At 37.6% G+C, this 23,217-nt stretch overlaps 1 protein-coding gene across 1 annotated transcript in view; it reads left to right on the top strand.

Moving 5' to 3' along the window:
• Positions 1-23,217, top strand: part of Sclt1 (sodium channel and clathrin linker 1) — a 135,354-nt gene that overhangs the window by 19,525 nt on the left and 92,612 nt on the right. Inside the window, exons 3-6 of the mRNA XM_051157761.1 lie at positions 3,013-3,071; positions 3,548-3,617; positions 15,185-15,240; positions 22,218-22,353. Of these exons, the coding sequence (XP_051013718.1) occupies positions 3,013-3,071; positions 3,548-3,617; positions 15,185-15,240; positions 22,218-22,353 (321 nt within the window). The remainder of the gene's footprint in view (positions 1-3,012; positions 3,072-3,547; positions 3,618-15,184; positions 15,241-22,217; positions 22,354-23,217) is intronic.

The raw sequence follows: 23,217 nt of genomic DNA, 5'->3' as shown, positions 1-23,217 counted from the left end.
AGACAAGGCTGCCCACTTTCCCCATATCTGTTCAATATAGTTTTTGAAGTCCTAGCCAGAGTAATCAAGAGGATCAAGGGGATCCAAAATGGGAAAGGAGGAAGTCAAATTATCCCTATTTGCAGATGATATGATAGTGTACATAAATGACCCCCCAAAATTCCACCAGAGAACCCCTACAGCTGATAAACACCTTCAGCAAATTAGCTGGATACAAAATTAACTCAAAACATTCAGTAGCCTTCCTTGGTGCAATGACATTCATGCAGAGTAAGCAGTTAGGAAACCTACACCCGTCACATTAGCCACAAGCAATATAAAATATATAGAAATAACTCTAACCAAGCAAGTGAAGGACTTGTTTGAAAAAAAAAAAAAAGTTAAATCTCTGAAGAAAGAGATTGAAGATGACATTAGAAAATGGAATGATCTTCCTTGTTCATGGATCAGGAGAATTAACATAGTAAAAGTGGCCCTCTTAGCAAAAGCAATGTACAGATTCAATGCAATGCCTATCAAAATACCCACACAATTTTTAAAGACATTGAAAAATCAGTTCACAAATTCATATAGAAAAACAAAAAAATAACCAGAATTGCTAAAACGATCCTGTACAATAAAAGATCCTCCAGAGGAATCTCCATCCAGGATCTCAAGCTGTACTATAGAGCAACAGTAATTAAAACAGCATGGTACTGGCACAGCAGTAGACTGATGGATCAATGGAATCAAATCGAAGACCCAGAAATGAATCCGCACACATTTGGTCACTTAATTTTTGACAAGCCATATTTATTCAATGGACAAAGGATAGCATCTTCAACAAATGTTGCTGGTCTAACTGGATGGCTACATGTAGAAAAATGCAATTAGGTCCATATTTATCATCATGCACAAAAGACAAGTCCAAATGGATTAAAGACCTCAATATAAAACCAGAGACACTAAATCGGTTAGAAGAAAAAGTGGGGAAGAGCCTGGAATGTATTGCCACAGGAGACAACTTCCTGAACAGAAAAAACATCAACAGCCCAGGCCTTAAGGTCAACAATTAATAAAAGGGACCTCATGAGGCTGAGAAGCTTCTGTAAGGCAGGAGACAATGTCAACGGAACAAAACTACAGCCTACAGACTGGGAAAAGACCTTCAACCCTACATCTGACAAAGATCTAATATCCAAAATATATAAAGAACTCAAGGAATTAAACCCCACCAAACCAAATAATCCAATTAAGAAATGGGGCTCAGAACTGAACAGAGTATTCAACAGAGGAATATTGAATGGCTGAGAAACACTTAAGGAAATGCTCAACATTTTTAGTCATCAGAGAAATGCAAATCAAAACAACTATGAGATTCCAACTTATACCCATCACAATGGCTAAGATAAAAAATTCAAGTGACACCATCTGTTGGTGAGGATTTGGAGAAAGAGGAACACTCCTTCATTGCTGGTGGGAATGCAAGATTGTACAACCACTTTAGAAATCTATCTGGCAATTTCTTAGAAAATTGGGAGTAGGACTTCCTCAAGACCTAGCTATTCCACTTCTTGGAATATACCCAGAAAATGCTCCACCACACAGCAAGGACATATGCTCAACCATGTTCATAGCAGCCTTATTCATAATAGCCAGAACCTGGAAACAGTCTAAATGTCCCTCAGTTGAAGAATGGATAAAGAATCTGTGGTTCATTTACACTATGGAATACTACTCAGCTATTAAAAACAAGGAAATCCCAAAATTTGTGGACAAATGCATGGAACTAGAAATGATCATATTGAGTGAGTTAACCCAGAAGCAGAAAGATTCACATGGTATATACTCACTTATAATTGGGCACTAGCCCAAAAGGCATGTCCCACAAAGTCGTCACCACAGATTGGGATAGATATGAAGACATCCTATTGGGACTCTAGGAAAGAGAAATATAGAGATGGGGGAAATCTAAGGACCCAGAGGATCATAGAAACCTACAAGAAGAACATCGTGACGGGTGGATCAGGGCCCAGAGGGTCTTCTCAAATTATGGCACTGACCAAGGACAATACAAGTAGTAAGCATTGAACCCCTACTCTGACCTAACTAATGGACAGGACATTCTCCACAGTTATGTGGAGAGCGGAGACTGATTCTGCCATGAACTCTGGTGCCTGGTGGCACTCAAAGAAAGAATAAGCAGGCTCCCAAGATGAGACTTGATAGCCTTTGACCATATAGTGGGGGAGGAGGCCCCCGTAGGTCTTAGACCTAGGGGAGGGGAATAGCGTGAAAGCAGGAGGGAGGGAGGAACAGGATGATACAAGAGATGGGATAACAATTGAGTTGTAATCTGAATAAATTAATTAAATAAAAATAAAAGGAAGTAGAGCTTAAAGTAATGAAATGTTGATGTAATACTCAGCTAAAATTGCAAAAGTAAAAACATTGGGCATTATAAAAAAGTGTACAAATCATTTTATGGAAGATAAAGGGAAAATGACTATTAATATTTGAGAAAAGTACTGAATTTTCTTTTTTAGTGCATCTAGGACTTAGTGTGTTCTCTAATTTTCCCTAGCATTCATTGTATTAAGTGGTGTTTTCTAGGTAAATGATCAAATTATCTGTTTATAATTGTGTCACATGTTGCGCTTTAGTCGCTAAATCTTCCTTACATCCTATTGACCAGATTTTCAACAGTGATAATAAACAGCCTTGTATTGTTACTGAACTTAATGTAAGCTCCCCTTGTTTCACCACAAACAATGATAACTGGTGTTGCTCGCTGGTAGGTATTTTCATCAAATAGAAAATTCTTCACAGTTCTAATTCAACTTTTTTAAAAAAATCATGTATGCGTAAACTTACCAAGTTTTAAGTATCAAGGGGTTTTCTTCCTTTTGAATTATATTGATAGATTTTATAAAGTTGTAAAAATTTTAGTGACATTTAATTTTAAGCAAGTTTCAATTTTAGCTAGAAGACTGTGAGAACACATTTTTTATAAGGTTTTTCTTGTTGTTACAGAACAGCGTGTCCAAAGGAGGCAGAGGTGACACACTAGTGAACTCAGTAGATGACCAAAGGTAAAGTAATACCAGATGCATATTATTTTTTACTTGATCATTTAAAGAGTTTCTTTAGTTTAGGAATGTTTATTTTATGGTCTGCTGTATAAACATAAATAACTTGCTATTGCGTTGATAAAAACATTGGTAAAGTCTATAGGACTGGATTATACAGGAGGGCGATCTTGCCTGTCTCTCAAGATACTTGGTAGTATCTGGGAGCATCTTTGATTTTATACAAGTAAACCCTGTGGAAAGTGAGGCTTTGCTGCCGGGAGAAGCCAGGGAAGCTGTTTGTCATCCTTCAGTGCTCAGGCCTTCTCCTGCCCCTTTAACACAAGCAAGAAACCTTCAGTCCAAAATATTATTTGTGCTAAGGGTTTAAGAAGATAATCAAAGTAATGGTTCCTATTAGACACAATTATTTATTTTGAGATATGTTACTTGTTACATGCTTAACTTATGCTGTCATTTAAATCTGTATTCTCCTTTAGTTCTTTACCTCTTATTGCTGAGTATGAGAGACAGCTGGAAGAGCTAAACAGGCAGCTGACCTATTACCAGGTATGTCATCATAATCACTAAACTGTAAGGGTCTACTATGAGAAGAAAATAGGAAAGTGTTATTCATCTGTAATGTGTATCTTTAAACATTATCTTCAGTTTTCCTGCTCCCTACCAGGGGCACCTATTATAAGCTTGGAAGTGTTTTCTAATGGCATTATTATTTTCTGTATCTCTGTGCTCAGAGCTGTCTCAGAGCCTTTTATATCTCACCTTATTCTACCCACATTTGTCACTGTTTGCAGAATTGTTTTACTCATTTTCAGATGCTATTTCCATTAGATGTCTGTATCTATGTCTTTTAGGTGAGGTATTATTAACCTGTTTCCAATAAAGGCTTTGGTTATAGCAGATTGTATTTTTTATTACTAGTGGAAGTTTATTCTAAGAACAGTGGAAACTATCTATGTAGACAGATCTCAGTCTCAAATCTGTTGACATTAGGCTCCAGGAAAATTAAAACAATATAGGGTTATTATTTCAGTTAGCAACATTTTTAGAATCTAGCTAATATTTATTATGTGTTTCTTTGAATTGAAATAAATGTCTTTTATATTTCTCCAGAATTTTCTGATACCAGGATAACAACATAAATATTTTATTCTTAAAAGCCTTTTTAGTTTTAAAGTTAGCTTACAAAGTAATGGGTTTCCATATGAGGTTTTTGTACGTACTTTGTTTTTATTGATCCCTCCTATCTCCCCATCCATGTGTACTTCCACTTTTCCTTAGGTCCCTTTCCCAAGCTGTACCCTTTGGCCCCAGAGTTTCCTTTTCTACTTTTTATTGTTTTCCCCACTGCCTTTTCTTAGTTGCTGCTGCTTCCTTCTTCTAAGATGTATACAGAATTGTAAAAATTAAATGCTAAATAACAAAGCTGCCAACCAGCTAATGGAAAGTTTATACATATACACACAAAAGGAAATACAAGCAGCAGATAAATAGTTAGAAGCATTTCTTAATCTGAATTTCTGTTGTTTCAAGCTAAGCCCACCAGTTGGCAATGGCTGCTTCTTGTTTGAGCTTGAATATACTAGTGATTATATTAGGTTTAGATACCAAACCCTGGATCAATTCACTAACAATAAAGAAAGCAGAGTTGATTTATTGCAAATGTGAGAAAGTGTATGGTCCCTTTCTGACTAATTTTCTCAGAATAATGCTATGGGAATAGCAGATTCTAAGCCCATTGTGGTTCATACACTCCTAGGCCCTTTTTTTGAGACAGGATTTCTCTTTTGTATCATTGGCTGTCCTGGAACTCACTCTGTAGACCAGGCTGGCCTGAACTCACAGAGATTCAACTGCTTCTGCCTCCTGAATGCTGGGGTTAAAGGTGTCCACCACCACCACCACCTGCTGTCTTTTCTCTTAATGCATGGACAAGAAGAGATTCAAGGCCGTGCTTTAAAGTATTGCATGAAGTAGACTTTAACAGCTTTCCATCTATCTGCCAAAATACCTGAGAAAACTCACCTAAAAGGAAGTAAGGTAGATTTTGAGAAATGGTTTCAATCCAGGATACCTGGCTCTATTACTTTGGTCGTGAGGAGAAACAGAATATGATGGTAGCTGGAGAACATGGTAAGGGAGGCTGCTCACTTCATGGTGTCTGGGAAGCAGAGAGAAGAAAAGGGTGCTGTGACAAAATAAACTCTTTCACAGCATCCCCTGGTGACCTGTGTGTTCAAACTAGGCTGTGTCTCTAAATTGCCCATTAAGCTATGGATTAATTTATTGATAAAGTTAGAGTCCTTATGATGCAATCCCCTCTCAAGTTCCCACTTCTAAGCATAACCTTTCAAAATGCAAGTCTGTGGAAGGCATTTTATATACAACCATGATATAGGCCTTTGAATCCTAGACCCTCTGGGAACAAGAGAGATAGAGCTGCCTTAACAACTTTTATGATATTAATTTTTTAATTAGCTGATTGCTATATACCTTTACTAAGAGAAAACAATGCTTACAACTCCTAAGAATGAAGTTAGATGTTTACTTTCGGTAAAGAATTCTGTTGAGCTGGCTGCAGTAGCACACTCCTGTAATCCCAGCACTCAGGAGGCAGAGGCTTGTCTCAAAAAAGGGGGGTGGGGGGGGGGAAGAATTGTGCTGACTTTTATTTGCAAGTATATTCCTTTATAAAGTGAAGGTATAGTATTCAGCCAGATTCTGCATTATCATGAGACAATTTGTAAGTTAATTTATTTTCTATTCTTCAAGGTATATTTTTTTAGCGTTTCCATTTAATCTTAAAACAACCACAACAATCTTTCTGATAGGTAACTAAAGAACAACAAAAGTCCTTTTTGTGTAAAGGGTGTTTCGTTTTTAGTTTTATGACTAGCAAATCTAAAATTCCTGCTGAATTCACTCTCTGAATTATATGATGACATGTTGTGTACTTCAGTTGTTGTTCCAGAAATAGATAGTTGCCTAAAAATTAAACTCTCTTTAAACCCTTTTAACCTATCTGATTCCTGTGTCTCTTTAATGAACTATTTTGCCAAAGTTCTTGGCTTCAGTTTCTCATTTGGTATTCTTAGCACCTGTGGGTGATTACTGAATTAGTTTTAGGAAGAAGCTACACTAGAAACCCCAAGAGTCTTCAGGGGTAGTAATAGATGTGACATTTTTTTTAGAGAGAGAAAAGATGTTAACTACTTCTAAGAATAGTATATCTAAACTCACATAGATATAATTTGTAATTAGGGCTAATTTTTACAAATTACAGATGTGCCTGAGCAAAGTTGTATGTGCCTTTAGTCCCAGCACTCAGAAATCACAGGTGGATTTCTGTGAGTTAAAGGCCAGCTTCAGCTACATAGAAAGTTTCAGGAGAGTCAGAGTTACATAAAAAATCTAACACATTGAAAGACAAACTTGACCAATAAATAATGTACCTTCAAATCAATAAAAGCATGCTGTAATTCTTTGTATAAAAATCTTCCCACCTCCTGAGAGCAGTGAGGTCTGCTCCGTGCCTTCCACGTACCATTTCTCAGGGCTCAGTTCTACCTGCCATCCCAAAGGCCAGCAGCCATCAAGGGTTAGCAGATGAGGTCCTTCCCCCAATTCCTTGCCTGCCAGCTTCCTCTAGACAAACAGCATCAGGGAGGTCTACCCCATACCCTTTATTGGCCATTGACCAGGCCCCCACTCTACCTGAGATCTCAAGGCTACAGCCATCAGCGTGTACCAGCCAGGTCCCTCCAGGCAAACGCAGCAGCAGTATGATCTGCACCATGCCCTCAGTGAGCCAGTTTCCAGGCCACAGCCCTACCTGCAATCCCAGAGGCCACCAGCTATCAGCGACTACCACCAGAAGAAGCAGGCAGCCATTAGGGATTACCAGAGCCTGTCACCAGCTCTGCAGCTCTTCAATATCAGAGGCCTACTGCCACCAAGGACCACCAGGCATGCAGATACCGGGGACAGACAGATAGCTAAGTGCCAGCATAAGAACACACTCAAAAAACTGCAGGGCAGTATGGCACCATGAGAACCAAGCTAACTTAGTACAGAAAGCCCTGGATATCATAACACACCCAAAGCACACACAAAAAAATGACCTTACATCAGACAAAGAGCTAATATCCTAAATATATAAAGAACTCAAGAAATTAAACACTACCAAACCAAATAATCCAATTAAAAAATGGAGTACAGAGCTAAACAGAGAATTCCAAGCATAAGAATATGGAATGGCTGAGAAATAATTAAAGAAATGCTCAACTTCCTTAGTTATCAGAGAAATGCAAATTTAAACAACTCTGAAATTCCATCTTATACCCATCAGAATTGCTAAGATAAAAAACTCAAGTGATAGCACATGCTGGCGAGGATGTGGAGAAAGAGGAACACTCCTCCGTTGCTGGTGGCAGTGCAAACTTGTACAACCACTTTGTAAATCAATCTGGCACTTTCTTAGAACATTGGGAATAGTGCTACCTCAGGACCTAGCTATACCACTCCTGGGCATATAGCCGACATTTGCTCAGTTATGTTCATAGCAGCCTATCCTTAATAGCCAGAACCTCTCAATTGAAGAACAGATAAAGAAACTGTGGTATATTTATACAATGGAATACTACTCAGCTGTTAAAAACAAGGAAATCTCGAAATTTACAGGCAAGTGGGTAGAAGTAGATATGATCATCCTGAGTGAGGTAATCCAGACTCAGAAAGATATGGTGTATATTCACTTATAAGTGGATATTAGCTCAACGTAGACATCCTCTGAGAGACTCCATCCAGCGGAGCATCAGGACACGTGCTAAGACTTGTTGCAGGACTTCAAGTAGAGCTCTGAGAATGGTATGGAAGAATAGGAATGGAAGAACCCAGGGGGTTCAGGAGCTCCACAAGGAGACCATTAACCCAGGGTGGCCTGCACAAACTCTTGCACCAACCAAGGACAATGCATGCAGAAATTCTAGACTCCCTGTCCAGATCGAGCCAATGGACAGCTCATTCTCCATGGTTGTGGGGAGAATGAGGACTGCCTTTGGCATGAACTCTGGTGCCCCTGGTTTGATCACTTCCCTTTGTTGGGGAGGCCTGGCACCACACAGAAAGGGAAAGCAGGCTATCCAGATGAGACTGATATGCTGTGTCCATATAGTGGGAGAGGGAATCCTCTTCTGTCAGAGGTCTGGGGTCGAGGAATAGAGCGCAAGAGGGAGAGAGGGTAAGAATGGAACAATACAAGTAAAGGGATAACATTCAGGATGTAATCTGAATAACATACCCAGATTTGTGGGATACATTGAAAGCGGTGCTAAGAGGAAAATTCATAGCACTAAGTGCCTTTAAAAAGAAATTGGAAACATCGCACATAGGCATCTTAATGACAAAACTGGAAGCCCTAGGGAAAAAAAAGAGAAGCAGAAACACCCAAGAGGAGTAGACGTCTGGAAATAATCAAACTCAGGGCTGAAATTAACAAATTAGAAACTAAGAAAACATTCCAAAGAATCAACAAAACCAAGAGCTGGTTCTTTGAGAAAATCAACAAGATAGACAGACCGTTAGCCAAACTAAAAGGCAGAGAGACAGTATTGAAATCAACAAAATCAGAAATGAAAAGGGAGACATAACAACAGACACTGAAGAAATACAAAGAATCATAAGATCCTACTTTGAAGGCATATATGCCACAAAATTTGAAAATCTAAGGGAAATGGACGATTTTCTTGATCAATTTCACTTGCCAAAGTTGAGTGAAGAGATAAACAAGCTAAATAGTCCTATTTCCCCTACAGAAATAGAAGCAATCATCGATAGTCTCCCAACCAAAATAAGCCCAGGGCCAGATGGTTTCAGTGCAGAATTTTACCAGACCTTCAAGGGCGGGCCAATACCGATACTATTCAAGCTACTCCAAAAGATAGAAATGGATGGAAAATTACCAAATTCATTCTATGAGGCTATAGTCTCATTGATACCTAAACTTCACAAAGACTCAACAAAGAGAGAATTTCAGACCAATTTCTCTTATGAACATCGATGCAAAAATACTAAATAAAATACTTGCAAAACGAATACAAGAACACATCAAAGATATCATTCATCATGACCAAGTAGGCTTCATTCCAGGCATGTAAGGATTGTTTAATATACGGAAATCCATCATGTAATCCACCATATAAACAAACTGAAAATTAAAAACCACATGATCATCTCTTTAGATGCAGAGAAAGCATTTGATAAAATCCAACACCCATTCATGATTAAAATTTTAGAGAGATCGGGGATACAAGGCACTTTCCTCAACATAATAAAGGCTATATACAGCAAGCCAATAGCCAAAATCAAAGTAAATGATGAGATACTCAAGGAAATTCCTCTAAAATCGGGAACAAGGCAAGGCTGCCCACTCTCTCCATATCTCTTCAATATAGTACTCGAAGTTCTAGCCAGAGCAATAAGACAACAAAAGGAGATCAAGGGTATCCAAATGGGAAAGGAGGAAGTCAAATTATCCCTATTTGCAGATGATATGATAGTGTACATAAGTGACCCTCAAAATTCCACCAGAGAACTCCTACAGCTGATAAACACCTTCATCAAATTAGCTGGATACAAAATTAACTCAAAAAAGTCTGTAGCCTTCCTATACCTAAATGACAAGCTTGCAGAGGAAGAAATTAGGAAAACCACACCCTTCACATTAGCCACAAGCAATATAAAATATCTAGGAGTTACTCTAACTAAGCAAGTGAAGGACTTGTATGAAAAATATTTCAAAACTCTGAAGAAAGAGATTGAAGACGACCTGAGAAGGTGGAATGATCTTCCTTGCTCATGGATCGGGAGAATTAACATAGTAAAAATGGCCATCCTACCAAAAGCAATCTACAGATTCAATGCATTCCCTATCAAAATAACTACACAATATTTTAAAGACATTGAAAGTTCAATTCTGAACTTCATATGGAAAAACAAAAACCCAGAATAACTAAAGCAATCTTGTACAATAAAAGGTGCTCCGGAGGAATCTCCATACCTGATCTAAAACGGTACTATAAAGCAATAGTAATTAAAACAGCATGGTACTGGCACAGCAACAGGCTGGTTGATCAGTGGAATCGAATCAAAGACCCAGATATGAATCCACACACATATGGTCACTTGATTTTTGACAAAGAAGCCAAATCCATTCAATGGGAAAAGGATAGCATCTTCAACAAATGGTGCTGGTCTAACTGGAGGTCTATGTGTAAAAAGATGCAACTGGACCCATATTTGTCACCTTGCACAAAACTCAAATCCAAGTGGAATAAAGACCTAAATATAAAACCAGAGACACTAAGTCATTTAGAAGAAAAAGTGGGGAAGAGCCTGGAACATATTGGCACAGGAGACAACTTCCTGAACAGAACACCAGCGGCCCAGGCCTTAGTGTCAACCATTAATAAATGGGACCTCATGAGGCTGAGAAGCTTCTGCAAGGCAGGAGACACTGTCAAGAGAACAAAGCGACAGCCTACAGACTGGGAAAAAATCTTCACCAACCCTATATCTGACAAAGGTCTAATATCCAAAACATATAAAGAACTCAAGAAATTAAACACCACCAAACCGTATAACCCAATTGAGAAGTGGTGCTCAGAACTAAACAGAGAATTCTCAACACAGGAATTTCAAATGGCTGAGAAACACTTACAGAAATGCTCAACATCCTTAGTCATCAGGGAAATGCAAATCAAAACAACTCTGAGATTCCATCTTACACCCATCAGAATGGCTAAGATCAAAAACTCAAGTGACAGCACATGCTGGCGAGGATGTGGGGAGAGAGGAACACTCCTTCATTGTTGCTGGGAATGCCAACTAGTACAGCCACTTTGGAAATCTATCTGGTGCTATCTCAGAAAAATGGGAATAGGGCTTCCTCAAGACCCAGCTATTCCACTCCTTGGAATATACCCAGAAGATGCTCCAGCACACAACAAGAAAATTTGCTCAACCATGTTCATAGCAGCCGTATTCATAATAGCCAGAACATGGAAACAGCCTAAGTGTCCATCAGTAGAAGAATGGATAAAGAAACTGTGGTACATATACACTATGGAATACTACTCAGCTATTAAAAACAAGGAATTCCCGAAATTTGTGGATAAATGGATTGAGCTAGAAATGATCATAATGAGTGAGTTAACCCAAAAGCAGAAAGAATCAAATGGTATATACTCACTTATATCTGTATACTAGCCCAAGGGGCATGTCCCCCGAAAGCCTTCACTTACCAGGAAACTGGGACAGCAGGGAGGACATCCTATTGGGACTCTAAATGAGAGAAGCATGGGAGAATAGCAAAATAAAAGGATCCAGAGGGTCCTAGAAACCTACAAGTAGAACATTATGATAGACAGATTTGGGCCCAGGGGTCCCGCTCAAACTAAGGCACCAGCCAAGGACAATACAGGTGGTAAACTTTAAAACCCTACCCAGATCTAGCCAATGGTCAGAACATTCTCCACAGTTGAGTGGAGTGAGGATATGAGTGTGATATGACTTTCTCATGTACTCTGGTGCCTCACATTTGACCATGTCCCCTGGAGGGGGAGACCTGGTGGCACTCAGAGGAAGGACAGCAGGTTGCGCAGGAGACTTGATACCCTATGAGCATATAGAGGGAGAGGTAATCCCCCTCAGGAACAGTCATAGGGGAGGGGTATAATGGGAAAATGGGAGGGAGGGAAGAATGGGAAGATACAAGGGATGGGATAAATATTGAGATGTAACAAGAATAAATTAATTTTAAAAAATTTTAAAAAAGAAGGGGACACACATACACACACACACACATTACTACCACCAACATAAAAATTACAGGAGTCAATAATCATTAGTCATTAATATCTCTCAAAACCAGTGGACCCAAATCCCCAATAAAAGGACACAGACTAAGAGAGTGGATGCAAAAACTGTATCCACCATTCTTCTATATACAAGAAACACATCTTAACAACAAAGATGGAGAGAATTCCTCAGAGTAAAGGGCTGGAAAAAGATTTTCCAAGCTAACAGACAAAAGAAACAAGCAGGAGTAGCCAATATCTTATAAAATAGTCTTTCAGTCAAAATTAATCAGAAGAGATGAGGAAGGGTAATATTCAATCAAAGGAAAACTACATGAAGATGATGTCTTAATCTTGGACATCTATGCCCCCAATGCAAGGGCATCCACATTCATAAAAAATTATTATAGCTTAAATCACGTATTGAACCACACATATTAATAGTAGGAGACCTCAAGACCCTTCTCACCAATGGACCGGTCATCAAGACAGAAACTAATTAGGAAAATAATGAAACTAAGTGATGTCAGTTATCTACAGATACTTTCATACAAACACAAAAGAATATATGTTCTTCTCAGCACCTCACGGAACCTTTTCCAAACTTGTCCATATACTTGGCCACAAAGCAAGCCTTAAAAGATACAAAAAGATTGAAATAGGCCCTTCTCAGACCACCATGGACTAAGGCTGCATCTCAACCACAGAAAGCCTACAAAATTAACAATTCTGGACTCAATGACCATTGAGTCAGGGAAGAAATATATTAAAGACTTTCTAGAATTCAAAGAAAAGGAAGGCACAACATACCCAAACTTACTGGATGCTACTAGAGCAGTGCTAAGAGGAAAGTTCGTAGCACTAAGTGCTTTCATAAAGAAATTAGAGAGATCTCAACTAGCAACTTAACAGTACATCTGAAAGCTTTAGAACGAAAAGAAGCAAACACACCAAAGAGGAGTAGACAGCAGGAAATAATCAAGCTCAGTTAGGAAATCAATTATTTATAAGCAAACAATACAAAGAATCAATGAAACTGAAAGCTGGTTCTTCGAGGAAATCAACAATATAAACCCTTAGCCAAATTAACCAAAAGGCAGAGAAGTAATATCCAAATTAAAATCAGAAATGAAAAGAGGAGGGACGATATGGGGGTGACTCCTATAGCCAGGCAGGACTTCAGTGGAGGGAAGAAAATACCAACCCACCCACAAAACCTTTGACTCAAAATTTACTCTGCCTGCAAGATGTGCAGAGATAAAAATAGAGCAAAGATTGAGGGACTGTCCAACCACTGACCGGTCCAACCTGAGACCAACCCCATGGGAGAGAGCCAACCCCTGTTACTCTGTTATGTGTACAAACAGGAGCCTAACATTAACCACCCTCTGAGAGGCTCCACCCAGCTTTAAATGAAAACTAATGTTGAGACCTACAGCCAAACATTAGGCAGAGCTCAGGGAGTCTAGGAGAGTTAGGCAAAGCATAGAGGGACCTGGAGGGGATAAGAACTCCACAAGAAAACCAACAGAGTCAACTAATGTAGGCCCATGGGGGCTCACAGAGAATGAACCACCAACCAAAGAGCATGTGTGGACTGGACCTAGGCCCCCCCTACACAAATGTAGCTGGTAGGCTGTTTGGTCTTCATGAGGGTCCCCTAGCAATTGACATATGGGCTATTTCTGACAAGGATGCAGTTGCCTGATTTTGGAAGAGGATGTGCTTAGGCAGCAAGTGGTGGAGGCTACTCCCCTTTCCTGAGCAGAAGGGAAGGAGGGGAAGGGGAAATAGGATGTGAGGGTGGGACCAAGAGGAGAGGAGGGAGGGGGCTGAGATCGGGATGTAGAGTGGATAAATAAATAAATGAGAAAAAAAATCACACCCTGCCAAAAAAAAAAAAAAAATGTATAGTAGGGATATGTTGATACAAGAAGGGCTTTGTAGATTTTTTCCTTCCAAATACTAAATCTTTTCAAGTATTTTATAGTGAAGTCTTTAATGTGACTTATGTAATACACATATATACTACATAATCATCTATAATATTAGATACTTTTCAAGTATTTTTACAAATATGATTAATATTCAATTATCTGGTAGTACATTGATTCATTTTAGTTTGACTGAAATTCTGGCTATCAGAAACCTGGAAATTTTCAACTCTGATGCCAACTTCATCTTAAAATGCGGTTAGAGGTTTCTTACACCAAGCTGCGTTGAGCATCTCTGAACAGAAGAGAAACAGACTTGGAGAGCTGCCTGCTCACACATCTCCTGCCAGGTCTGCTCTAGGCTTGGCTATTCTTCTTTACCCTAGAGTGCACAGTCAAGACTGGTGGGTGTATTTTGAGCTGAGTGCACATTTGTTTTAAACATGCTTTTCCATGACCACTTCTTGCCATCCATTCACCCTTTTGCTCTTATTGAAAACTGACTTGTTACTTTGCTATTTTGCTTTCACTAACATTCCATCTTCCTTTTCCTAGGAAAGGCTAATCTCGTTCTTACCTCAGGAAATCAGCAAAATTTTCATCTCACTCATTGTCTTTACAGAGTGGATTATAATCTTCATTGTATTTTAGTTAGTGGGTTCTAAGTCTTCTAGGCTGCTAAGTAAGTACTTCAGTGACCATGTCTGTTTACCATAGCACCCTTGTTTAGAACAGTGTTCAGAAAGTAAGGGTAGTGAGTATAGTTGCTAAAGACGACCTTAATTTTCTTTTTCACTATACCCATTTTACCTCTTGAAGTAGGACAGAATATACATACAGATATGAGCTTCTCCAAATAGATGAATTAAATGAGTTATATATTCAAAGTATAACAATCAGCTGTCTTTGTTTGTTTTGTTCTTCCAAGACAGGCTTTCTCTTTGTAACAGCCCTGGCTGTCCTGGAACTCACTATGTAGACCAGGCTGGCCTTGGATTTACAGAGATCCACCTGTTTTTGCTTCCCCAGTGCTGGGATTAAAGATGTACCCCACCAGCCCAGGTGGGATTTTTATCATACTGAAGTGTGTCTTCTTAATTTTCCTGACTATATAAATTTTTATTAATTATTGCATAAAATGTTTTTATTTATTTACAGTCTATTCAAAATGAATGTTTTATTATGTTTAGCACATTGTTAAACTGTCCATATATGATACTGCTTGTTAAAAGTAATGAACAAATTTTATCTGTAAATATCAAAGTCTTACTGCTTCATATGAATTGAGTACTAAATGGAGACTACACATGCTTTATTATTCTTGTAGAAACACATGGGTGAGATGAAACTACAACTTGAAACTGTCATCACAGAAAATGAAAGGTAAATCCATTAGTCAGTGGGTCTTTGTTGTTATAGGTAAGTTTTATTTTTGTTCGTTAATGCATAGACTGTGGCAATTTAGAGCACACACTCCTGGGCTTGAGTTTCTGTTGACTACTGGCTTCATTACCTGTGACATTAAACAAATTATTTAACTCATTCATTGTAACTTTTTTGCTTATAGATTGGAAAAAATAAAACCTTTTTCTTTTTTACCTATTATTATTAAATGTGTGTGTGTGTGTATATATATATATACATACGTGTGTGTGTGTGTGTGTGTGTGTGTGTGTCTGTGTGCGCGCATGCCCGCGTCTGCTGAGTTCGTTTAGTGTTGCTCTTACGTGTATTTTTAGAGACGACAACAGGGGATTAGCTATTAATTTTGCCGTTCTCAGCAATCCTTAATTCCCTTTAGCTCTTCCTCTAAGTGTGAACCCTTGTGAGATTTGCCCTTATAGTCATGTCAACTGATGTCATTGTTCAGATCTTGGTTTAGGCGACCATGTTGTTGAGACTTGATGAGAGTAGCTTCGCTGGAGCATCTAGAAGACAGTCTCTCAGCAACATCCTGGTCTGGCTGCTGCTACAGCCTTTCTGCTTCCTCTTCCTATCTGTTAGCCTTAGTTTCAGACATAGGGGTAGTTTTCTAGAGTGTGGCTGGGCACCTCATAGTAAATTTTCTTCATTTTGACCAGTTACAGTTTTCTGTAGTAGTCTTATCTGCTGCCAAAAAGTAAGCTTATTTTATGAGAGCTGAGAGCTACATTTATCTGTGGGTATAAGGGTAGATATTTAGGATGAGTTAGAAACGATACTGGTTTAGGAAAGTGGTAGTAATGGTTTCTCCTAGGTTATATGGCCTCACTAGTCCTAGATAGTTGGCTAGGTTATATAGTAGTAGATCTGAATTTCCTATTTTAATCCTTACGTCCAGTTCGACAGATGTTGGTTAATCACAAGATAGAAGTGTCTGTTATCTGATCTTTGTTGTGTTTTACAGGTAGCACAGCTGGATGGGACTGGTGATTTTTGCCCCCCTTAGTAACGTTCACTTTCTAGTACTGTAAGTACTAGTCTTCAGGGAGACTTCCAGTTTATTTCTAGCTCAGTTTCTTTGTGTCTTGTGTCCAAAAAGGTGTGTTGTTTGCAGCAATAGAGACTTAACTTCAAATTCTGGGAAGCAACTGAACGGCAAGGCTAGTAGTCTGTATTGTTGGTGTGGGTGTCCTTTGGCCTCCCTGACCAAGGTTTCACAATGAGGATTCTCATGCTTGATACTGAGGTTTTTGTTGGCTAGACTGTGACAAAAGAGCATTATTTCATGGGGCTAACCGTTAGAAAGAAAATAATAGCTTGAAATAGGCCATATAAGTACCATATAAATATTATCAAGCAATAAGAGAATGTAAAGATATGTGTAGCAGGAAACATACTGATTAAATACAAACGAACAACCAACTTAAAACCTAAAAATGTTGCCAACCCTGATGCATTTATCCATGATTTCCTTGTAGTTTCTATCCTCGTGTTCTCTACTAAAAGTAAATACTATGTTGAATTCTGTTTGCATTTTTAATACTAAATATTGTATCATCCAGTTTTCTGGAACTTAATTCTTTCCACCATCATGCACAGGTATGAAAATTTCAAGAGATGAAATTGTCAGGTTATATATATATAGGTTTGTAATATAATGTCAACTTAATTTATGATTTGGCTATATGAGCTGGTTTACATTCTCACCAGTAGTATCTTTTTACTTTATTTATTTATTTATTCACTTTACATCCCACTCGTAGCCCCCTTCCTCATCTCCTTCTGGTCCCACCCTCCCTCCGTCTTTCCTGTATGCCTCCTCCCCTGCCCTTCAGAAAACAGGAGCCCCCACACCTACCCATGCCAGGACTGAATGCACCCTCTACCATGGTGGCCTGTCAAGGGAGCCCCGGCAAGGGGAAGTAATAGAAAAGCATGCAAGAAAGTCCTTGTCAGAGACAGCCCCCACTCCCCTTACAAAGCGACCCACATGAAAACCAAGCTGCCGATTGGTACATAGGTGTAGGGGGCCTAGATCCAGTCTATACATGGTGCTTCAGTCTTTGTAAGCCCCCCTGGGCCCAGGTTAGTTAACCCTGATGGTTTTCTTGTAGAGCTCCTGTCCCCTCCAGGGTCCTATCTCTCCTACTCTTCCACAAGGCTCTCTGAGCTCTGCCCAATGATTGGCTGTGAGTCATAGAGTGTTTGGATCTATTGCTGGATGGGACCTCTGAGAGTACAGCTTTGGTAGGCTCCTGTCTGCAAACATAGCAGAGTGTCATTAATAGTTTCAGGGGTTGGTTCTCTTACGTGGTGTGCCCAAGCATTAGTTGGACATCCCCTCAAACTCTGCTCTTTCTTTATCCTTGCATATCTTGTAGGCAAGGTAAATTTTCTCACCAGTAGTATTTTTAATTCATATTGATCTATATTTTCTCGAGTAATAATTCTAATCAGCCTTCCTAATTACTATCATTGTCACTGTTATGTAACTTCTTATTGCTATCTTAATTTACATTTTCTGAATACTTAGTGTTTGCCTATTTTTCATGTACATTTTCGTGAAACGCTTATTCGTCTCATTTTCCATTTTTTGTTCATTTTTTATTTATTTTTCTTACTAAGATATGTTTGTCTCTTTTTAAGTGCTTCTGCTAAAATTTTAATCTCTTCAGCAGCATCTTTTAAAACATCTTGAAATAGTTTTAGACTTTCAGGTGCTATATGGATACAGAAATAAAAAATATAAACAAAAGTGTCAGTTGCCTGTTGCAACATGCTAGATAATAGGTAGTTCAAATGTCCATTCTCACATTGAGATGTGCTTAATGAAAGAATTTCCTGTTGTCGTCTTACAATTTTAAGGTAGTAAATATTAAAATATTTAATAATATTTTCCTATGGCTATTTTACTTTGTCTACTATGACTTCTCTCAACATTTTAGAATTGTAAAACTTGATAGTCAATAATATTAAATTTTATTCTGTCCTGAGTTCCCAAAATTTAATGTTAAGAAACATGAAACTATAGAAATTTGATCTGTTGTTGACTTGTAACTAAACTAAAACTGGAAGGTCAGGAGGTAGAGGTGGAGGTGGGGGTGGCGTTTTTGAGGCCTAAATTCATTAAATGCATGGACTCCAAGGTTTCACTTCCCTTGTTGTATTCTTCTGTAGTTTCATGTACTTGTATTTAAATGAGTACATGTTCTGGTTTGTTTTCTAGTGCTATGATAAACACCACCCTGGTAGGAAAGAGTTTATTTGACTTAAGCTCTCAGTGTTATTAGGGAAAGCAGGACAGGAACTCAAGTGGTTCAGAAACCTACAGTCAAGACCTTGAAGGAGTGCTGCTTACTGCCTTGTTTCCTGTAGCTGCTCACTCTATTTTCTTACACAACTCAGGACCATCTGCCAGAGGTGGCACTGCTCACAGTGGGCTACCTCACAGGTTATTATAGGCCAATCTGATGGAGCCATTTTCTCAATTGATGTTCTCTCTTCCCAGATGACCCTTTTGTCAAGTTGATATAAATAAATAAATGAATACATAAATAAGTAAATAAATAACAACAAAAAACCCCTAAACTAGCCAGCACATGTTCTTTAGAATTTTATAGCATTCCTATGCAATTATATCTTCACTTTAAGTATATTATCGTTTTATTTCTTTAAAATGTACTTTTTATTAAGCCTCCTTTCTGATTTTGGGACCTTCTTAGACTTATACTGTGGATTCTTATTAAAGTGTACAATTGAGTAAATTTTTAAATTAGGTTTAAATTTTTTCATTCATTGTGTTTTTTTAATCTATGGTGTGTTTTTAGCTTTAATTTTTTTTAAATAGTTATTGTTAATCAGACTTTTAATATCCTAATAAGGAATTTTACAGTGATTTTTTTTCAATTGCCAATAAACTTAGGTTGAGCTTAATTTTTAATGAATTGGGAAGACAAGGCATTTTATAATGTATAGATAATAACCATTTAGCTGTTTTGTATATTTGTTTACTATACTCTTTTCATGAAGCTAGTTTTTAAAATCTCTATTTCAAAGTCATGTAATAGTGTGAGTGTGGTGACTTTTTTTCTATAAAGCATGTCTGATACTGAGTAATTCATACAGAAAAGGTGTTTATTTGACTCCCACAGTTCTGGAGTTCCAAGAACATGGCACTAACATCATTCAGCTTCTAGTCGAGGCCCAATGCTGCCATATTGTGGTGGAGAAATGCAGAGTAGGAGAGGGCACGTGGAGAAGGGACGTGTGTGCCAGCATACTTCGTAACAGTCACTTTCATGCCTATTAATAACAAGACCTAATTCATTGTCAAGATGTCTAACGTCCCCTTCTAAAGACTCTACCCTCTCAAAATAATGTTACAAAAATCTTCATATTTCAACATATTTGACAGGAGCCATATACAAACCATAGCATCAGTTGGGTTTCATGATAGCAAAGTGGAAAAAATGGACTCTCAGTTTATTAAAGGCACTTTTTCAGTGAGCTCTGCTAATTATGTCTTTAGAGAAAAATTGTACTTTTAGTTACATGTCATAGTTAGTGATTGCAAAATCAAAATAATTTATAAATTATGAGGAAATATTTTAAGAAAAATATATGATCATGTCTGAATAATGAATGGAAACTAGCAGTGGCTTTGGGTTATGCAGTCGTGTGCAGTGCCATAGTATTGGATTAGAAACATTTTTAAGACATTTGTGTAGGGATGCATAGTATCTAGGAACTGATTATAAATAATGAAATCATTTCATAAGAAAAATACTAATCTTACCAAACTTAATGCTCCTGGTCCCTGTCAAGACCAATTTGTGCTGCCGAAAGATTCATGGGTGTGTACAGTGGGGCTTGGCTGACTTACCAAGGGATACATACTTAGAGACAATTGCTTAACCATGAGCTCAGATTCTAGAGACTCAGCAAGACTGAAAGAAAGAAAATATGGTAAAACCTCTGCCTCTCTAAGGACATTATTAAGTTGCCTACAGAAGTGTGGAACCATGTATCTTCTGAGTTAATATTAAGTGAATCAGTAAAATAGTCATTCATTCTCAACCTGATTAGATGTAGAATCCCCTGAAGACATGTGTCGTACGGGCGTGTATAGAAAGGCTTTCTGAGGAGGGAAACACTGAGTGTGAGCAGCACCATCCCATGCGTTCTGGACTGAATAAAGAGGGAAAGGTAGAAAGCCAGATGAATACTGCATTCCCATTTCTCTGCTTTCTCCAGTCTACTCAGAGTTGAGCACATAGCTTTATACATATACCAACATGGAACCATGCTCTCCCCACTGGATATGTCCTGAGGCAAAATAAACCATTCCTCCCTTAAGTTCCTTGTCAGGTACAACAAAAGTAAATAGTCACAAGTATTTGATTACCTATTAAGTATTGGGCATTTCCAATTGCTCTTTCTCACCCAGCAAAATTCCTACCTCTTCCCACGTAATTTCTCCTATTTTTATACCTTACATATATCTTTAAAATCTAAATTCCAAATAAGAAAAAACCTGCAGTATTTGACATGGTGATCCCAGAGTACATTCTTTTGTTTCATGTAGTTGAATAAAATTCATTATATATTTGTCATCTGCTGATATCTAGGTTAGTTCCACCACTTGATGTTGTAAATATTGCCACAGTACACATGAATATGCTAGTACGGCTGCTGTATGCTGACTTAGAGCCCATCAAAGTATAACCCAGGGAGTGGTAGAGCTTGATCATACCATAGTTCTGTTTTCAGCTTCAATAGTGGCTGCATTAAGTTGCAATCTATCATCCTTGTGAATATTTTAAAAAGGAACCAAATAGAAAATTTAAACTATAAAAAGATGTACTGATAGATGTGAGAAATAATAGAAGAATTGGGAATGTTCAACCAGATGTGAGGACATCCTACTGGGACTCTAGATAAGAGAACTATAGGAGATGGGGAACTAGAAGGATCCAGAGGGTCTTAGAAACCTATGAGAAGAACATCGTAACAGGTGGATCAGGGCACAGTTGGATCTGCTCAAACTATTGCACTAACTAAAGACAATACAAGTAGTAAACATTGAACCCCTACCCAGATCTACCCAATGGATAGGACATTCACCACAGTTATGTGGAGAATGAGGACTGACTCTGACATGAACTCGGGTGTCCCATATTTGACGACCTCCCCTTGGTGGGGAGGCCTGGTAGCACTCAAAGAAAGAATAAACAAGCTACCAAGATGAGACTTGATAGCCGGTGACCATATAGTGGGGGAGTAGGTCCGCCTCGGTCATAGACCTAGGGGAGAGGAATAGGGTGAAAATGGGAGGGAGCGAGGAACAGGAAGATACAAGTGATGGGCTAACAATTGAGTTGTAATCTGAATTAAATAAAATATATTTTTAAATGCGTTTATTTTACAATAAAAAGAAAAGACAATATAAGAGCAAATACAAAAAAACTGAAGAAAATAAATTCAAAGAGCTAAAAATTCATGTACAATTGACTCTTAAACAAAATGAGTTTGAATTGTGTGAGCCCATTTGTAAAAAGACATCTTTTTGGAGGTTTCCAATAGTTTGAAATAATTGTCTGGTAATCACATTGCATAGAAACATCAGAAAAATTAAGAAAAAGTTATGTCATAAATTCATATATATAATAGATAACATATGTAATAGTCTATTTTTAAGTTATTTTATTTTTTAGTATGATAAAACATCTGAATTTTACTTTTTTGAAATTCTTAAATCTCTGTAGGGCAAACAGAATTCTACTTGACTATCTGTTTGATGTGTTTGAAAACATTTATACTTTTATTCACATAGTATTTAATGATTTCATTTATTTTTATTTGAAGTGTACTAAAATGATAATGATCCCCTAATTATACTGTTATTTGAAAGAGTATAACACTCACTGCTTATTGCAAAGGTTGCACAGAAAATTAAAAGAAGCTGTTGAAAAGCAATCGGAAACCCTTCCCTTTGGCACAGGGACGGGAAATGACATCTGTGCAGATGATGAGACTGTGAGGAACCTTCAAGAACAATTGCAACTAGCCAATCAAGTAAGTGACATAGCTTTTTAAATGTACTACACTTCAAGTCTTCAGAAATATGTGTTAATCTTTTTTATTGTTTTATTTTTGATACTACAATTACTTCATTTTTTCCTTTCTCTTCTTCTCTTTGCTACTCCAAACCCTGCAATATCCTTTCTTGGTTTGACATTCATGATATTTTTTCATTAATTAGTGTTACATGCATATATGTATATGTACATACATCTCTAAATACAATCTGTTCACTGTATAATGTCACTTGTATATATAATTTCAGGGCTGCCCTTTTGGTATTGAACAGAGCATCAAAAACATTTGATTTTTCTTAAAACTTAAACCTTGTAATAAATGGCCTGTTTGTTGCAAATATTGTTTCAAATGTATTTTAACTGAATCATATGGCATTTTGAACACTTTTTGTCCTTTAAGAATAATTAATGTTAAAAGAAAATTCTAAAAAAAAGAGTACTCAATACTTAAATTCCTTAAATCTACATATTTTTGTGTTTTATCTGATACTATTTTTAATTTTCAAAAATTATAACATAATTAACCTTCTAAAATTATATTTTCTCTGACTCTTACTTCTGATGTAGTTTTTTGAAATTTTTGCTATTCTGTGTCCTATGTATTTTCAATGTTATAATTTTTATGAATTTGTACATAAGGAAACTTTATTTCACTCTATAATTTTGCATCCCTGTATCTCAGACCTTGTATGAATTTGAATCTCTCTTTTACTCTGTAGCTCTGTGGGTAGAGAAAAGCCTTTGTGGCTCTGTTTCTTTGTTTATAATTAGTCCCAGAAATTATGAATTACAGATTTGATTTTATAATTATCTATTTATTCCCTAGAAATCTGGTTTTAGA

Source organism: Acomys russatus, chromosome 15 (assembly GCF_903995435.1).
Source record: "Acomys russatus chromosome 15, mAcoRus1.1, whole genome shotgun sequence".
Lineage (NCBI taxonomy): Eukaryota > Metazoa > Chordata > Mammalia > Rodentia > Muridae > Acomys > Acomys russatus.
Note: the sequence above shows the minus strand (reverse complement) of the source record. Positions and strands in the feature narration are given on the sequence as shown.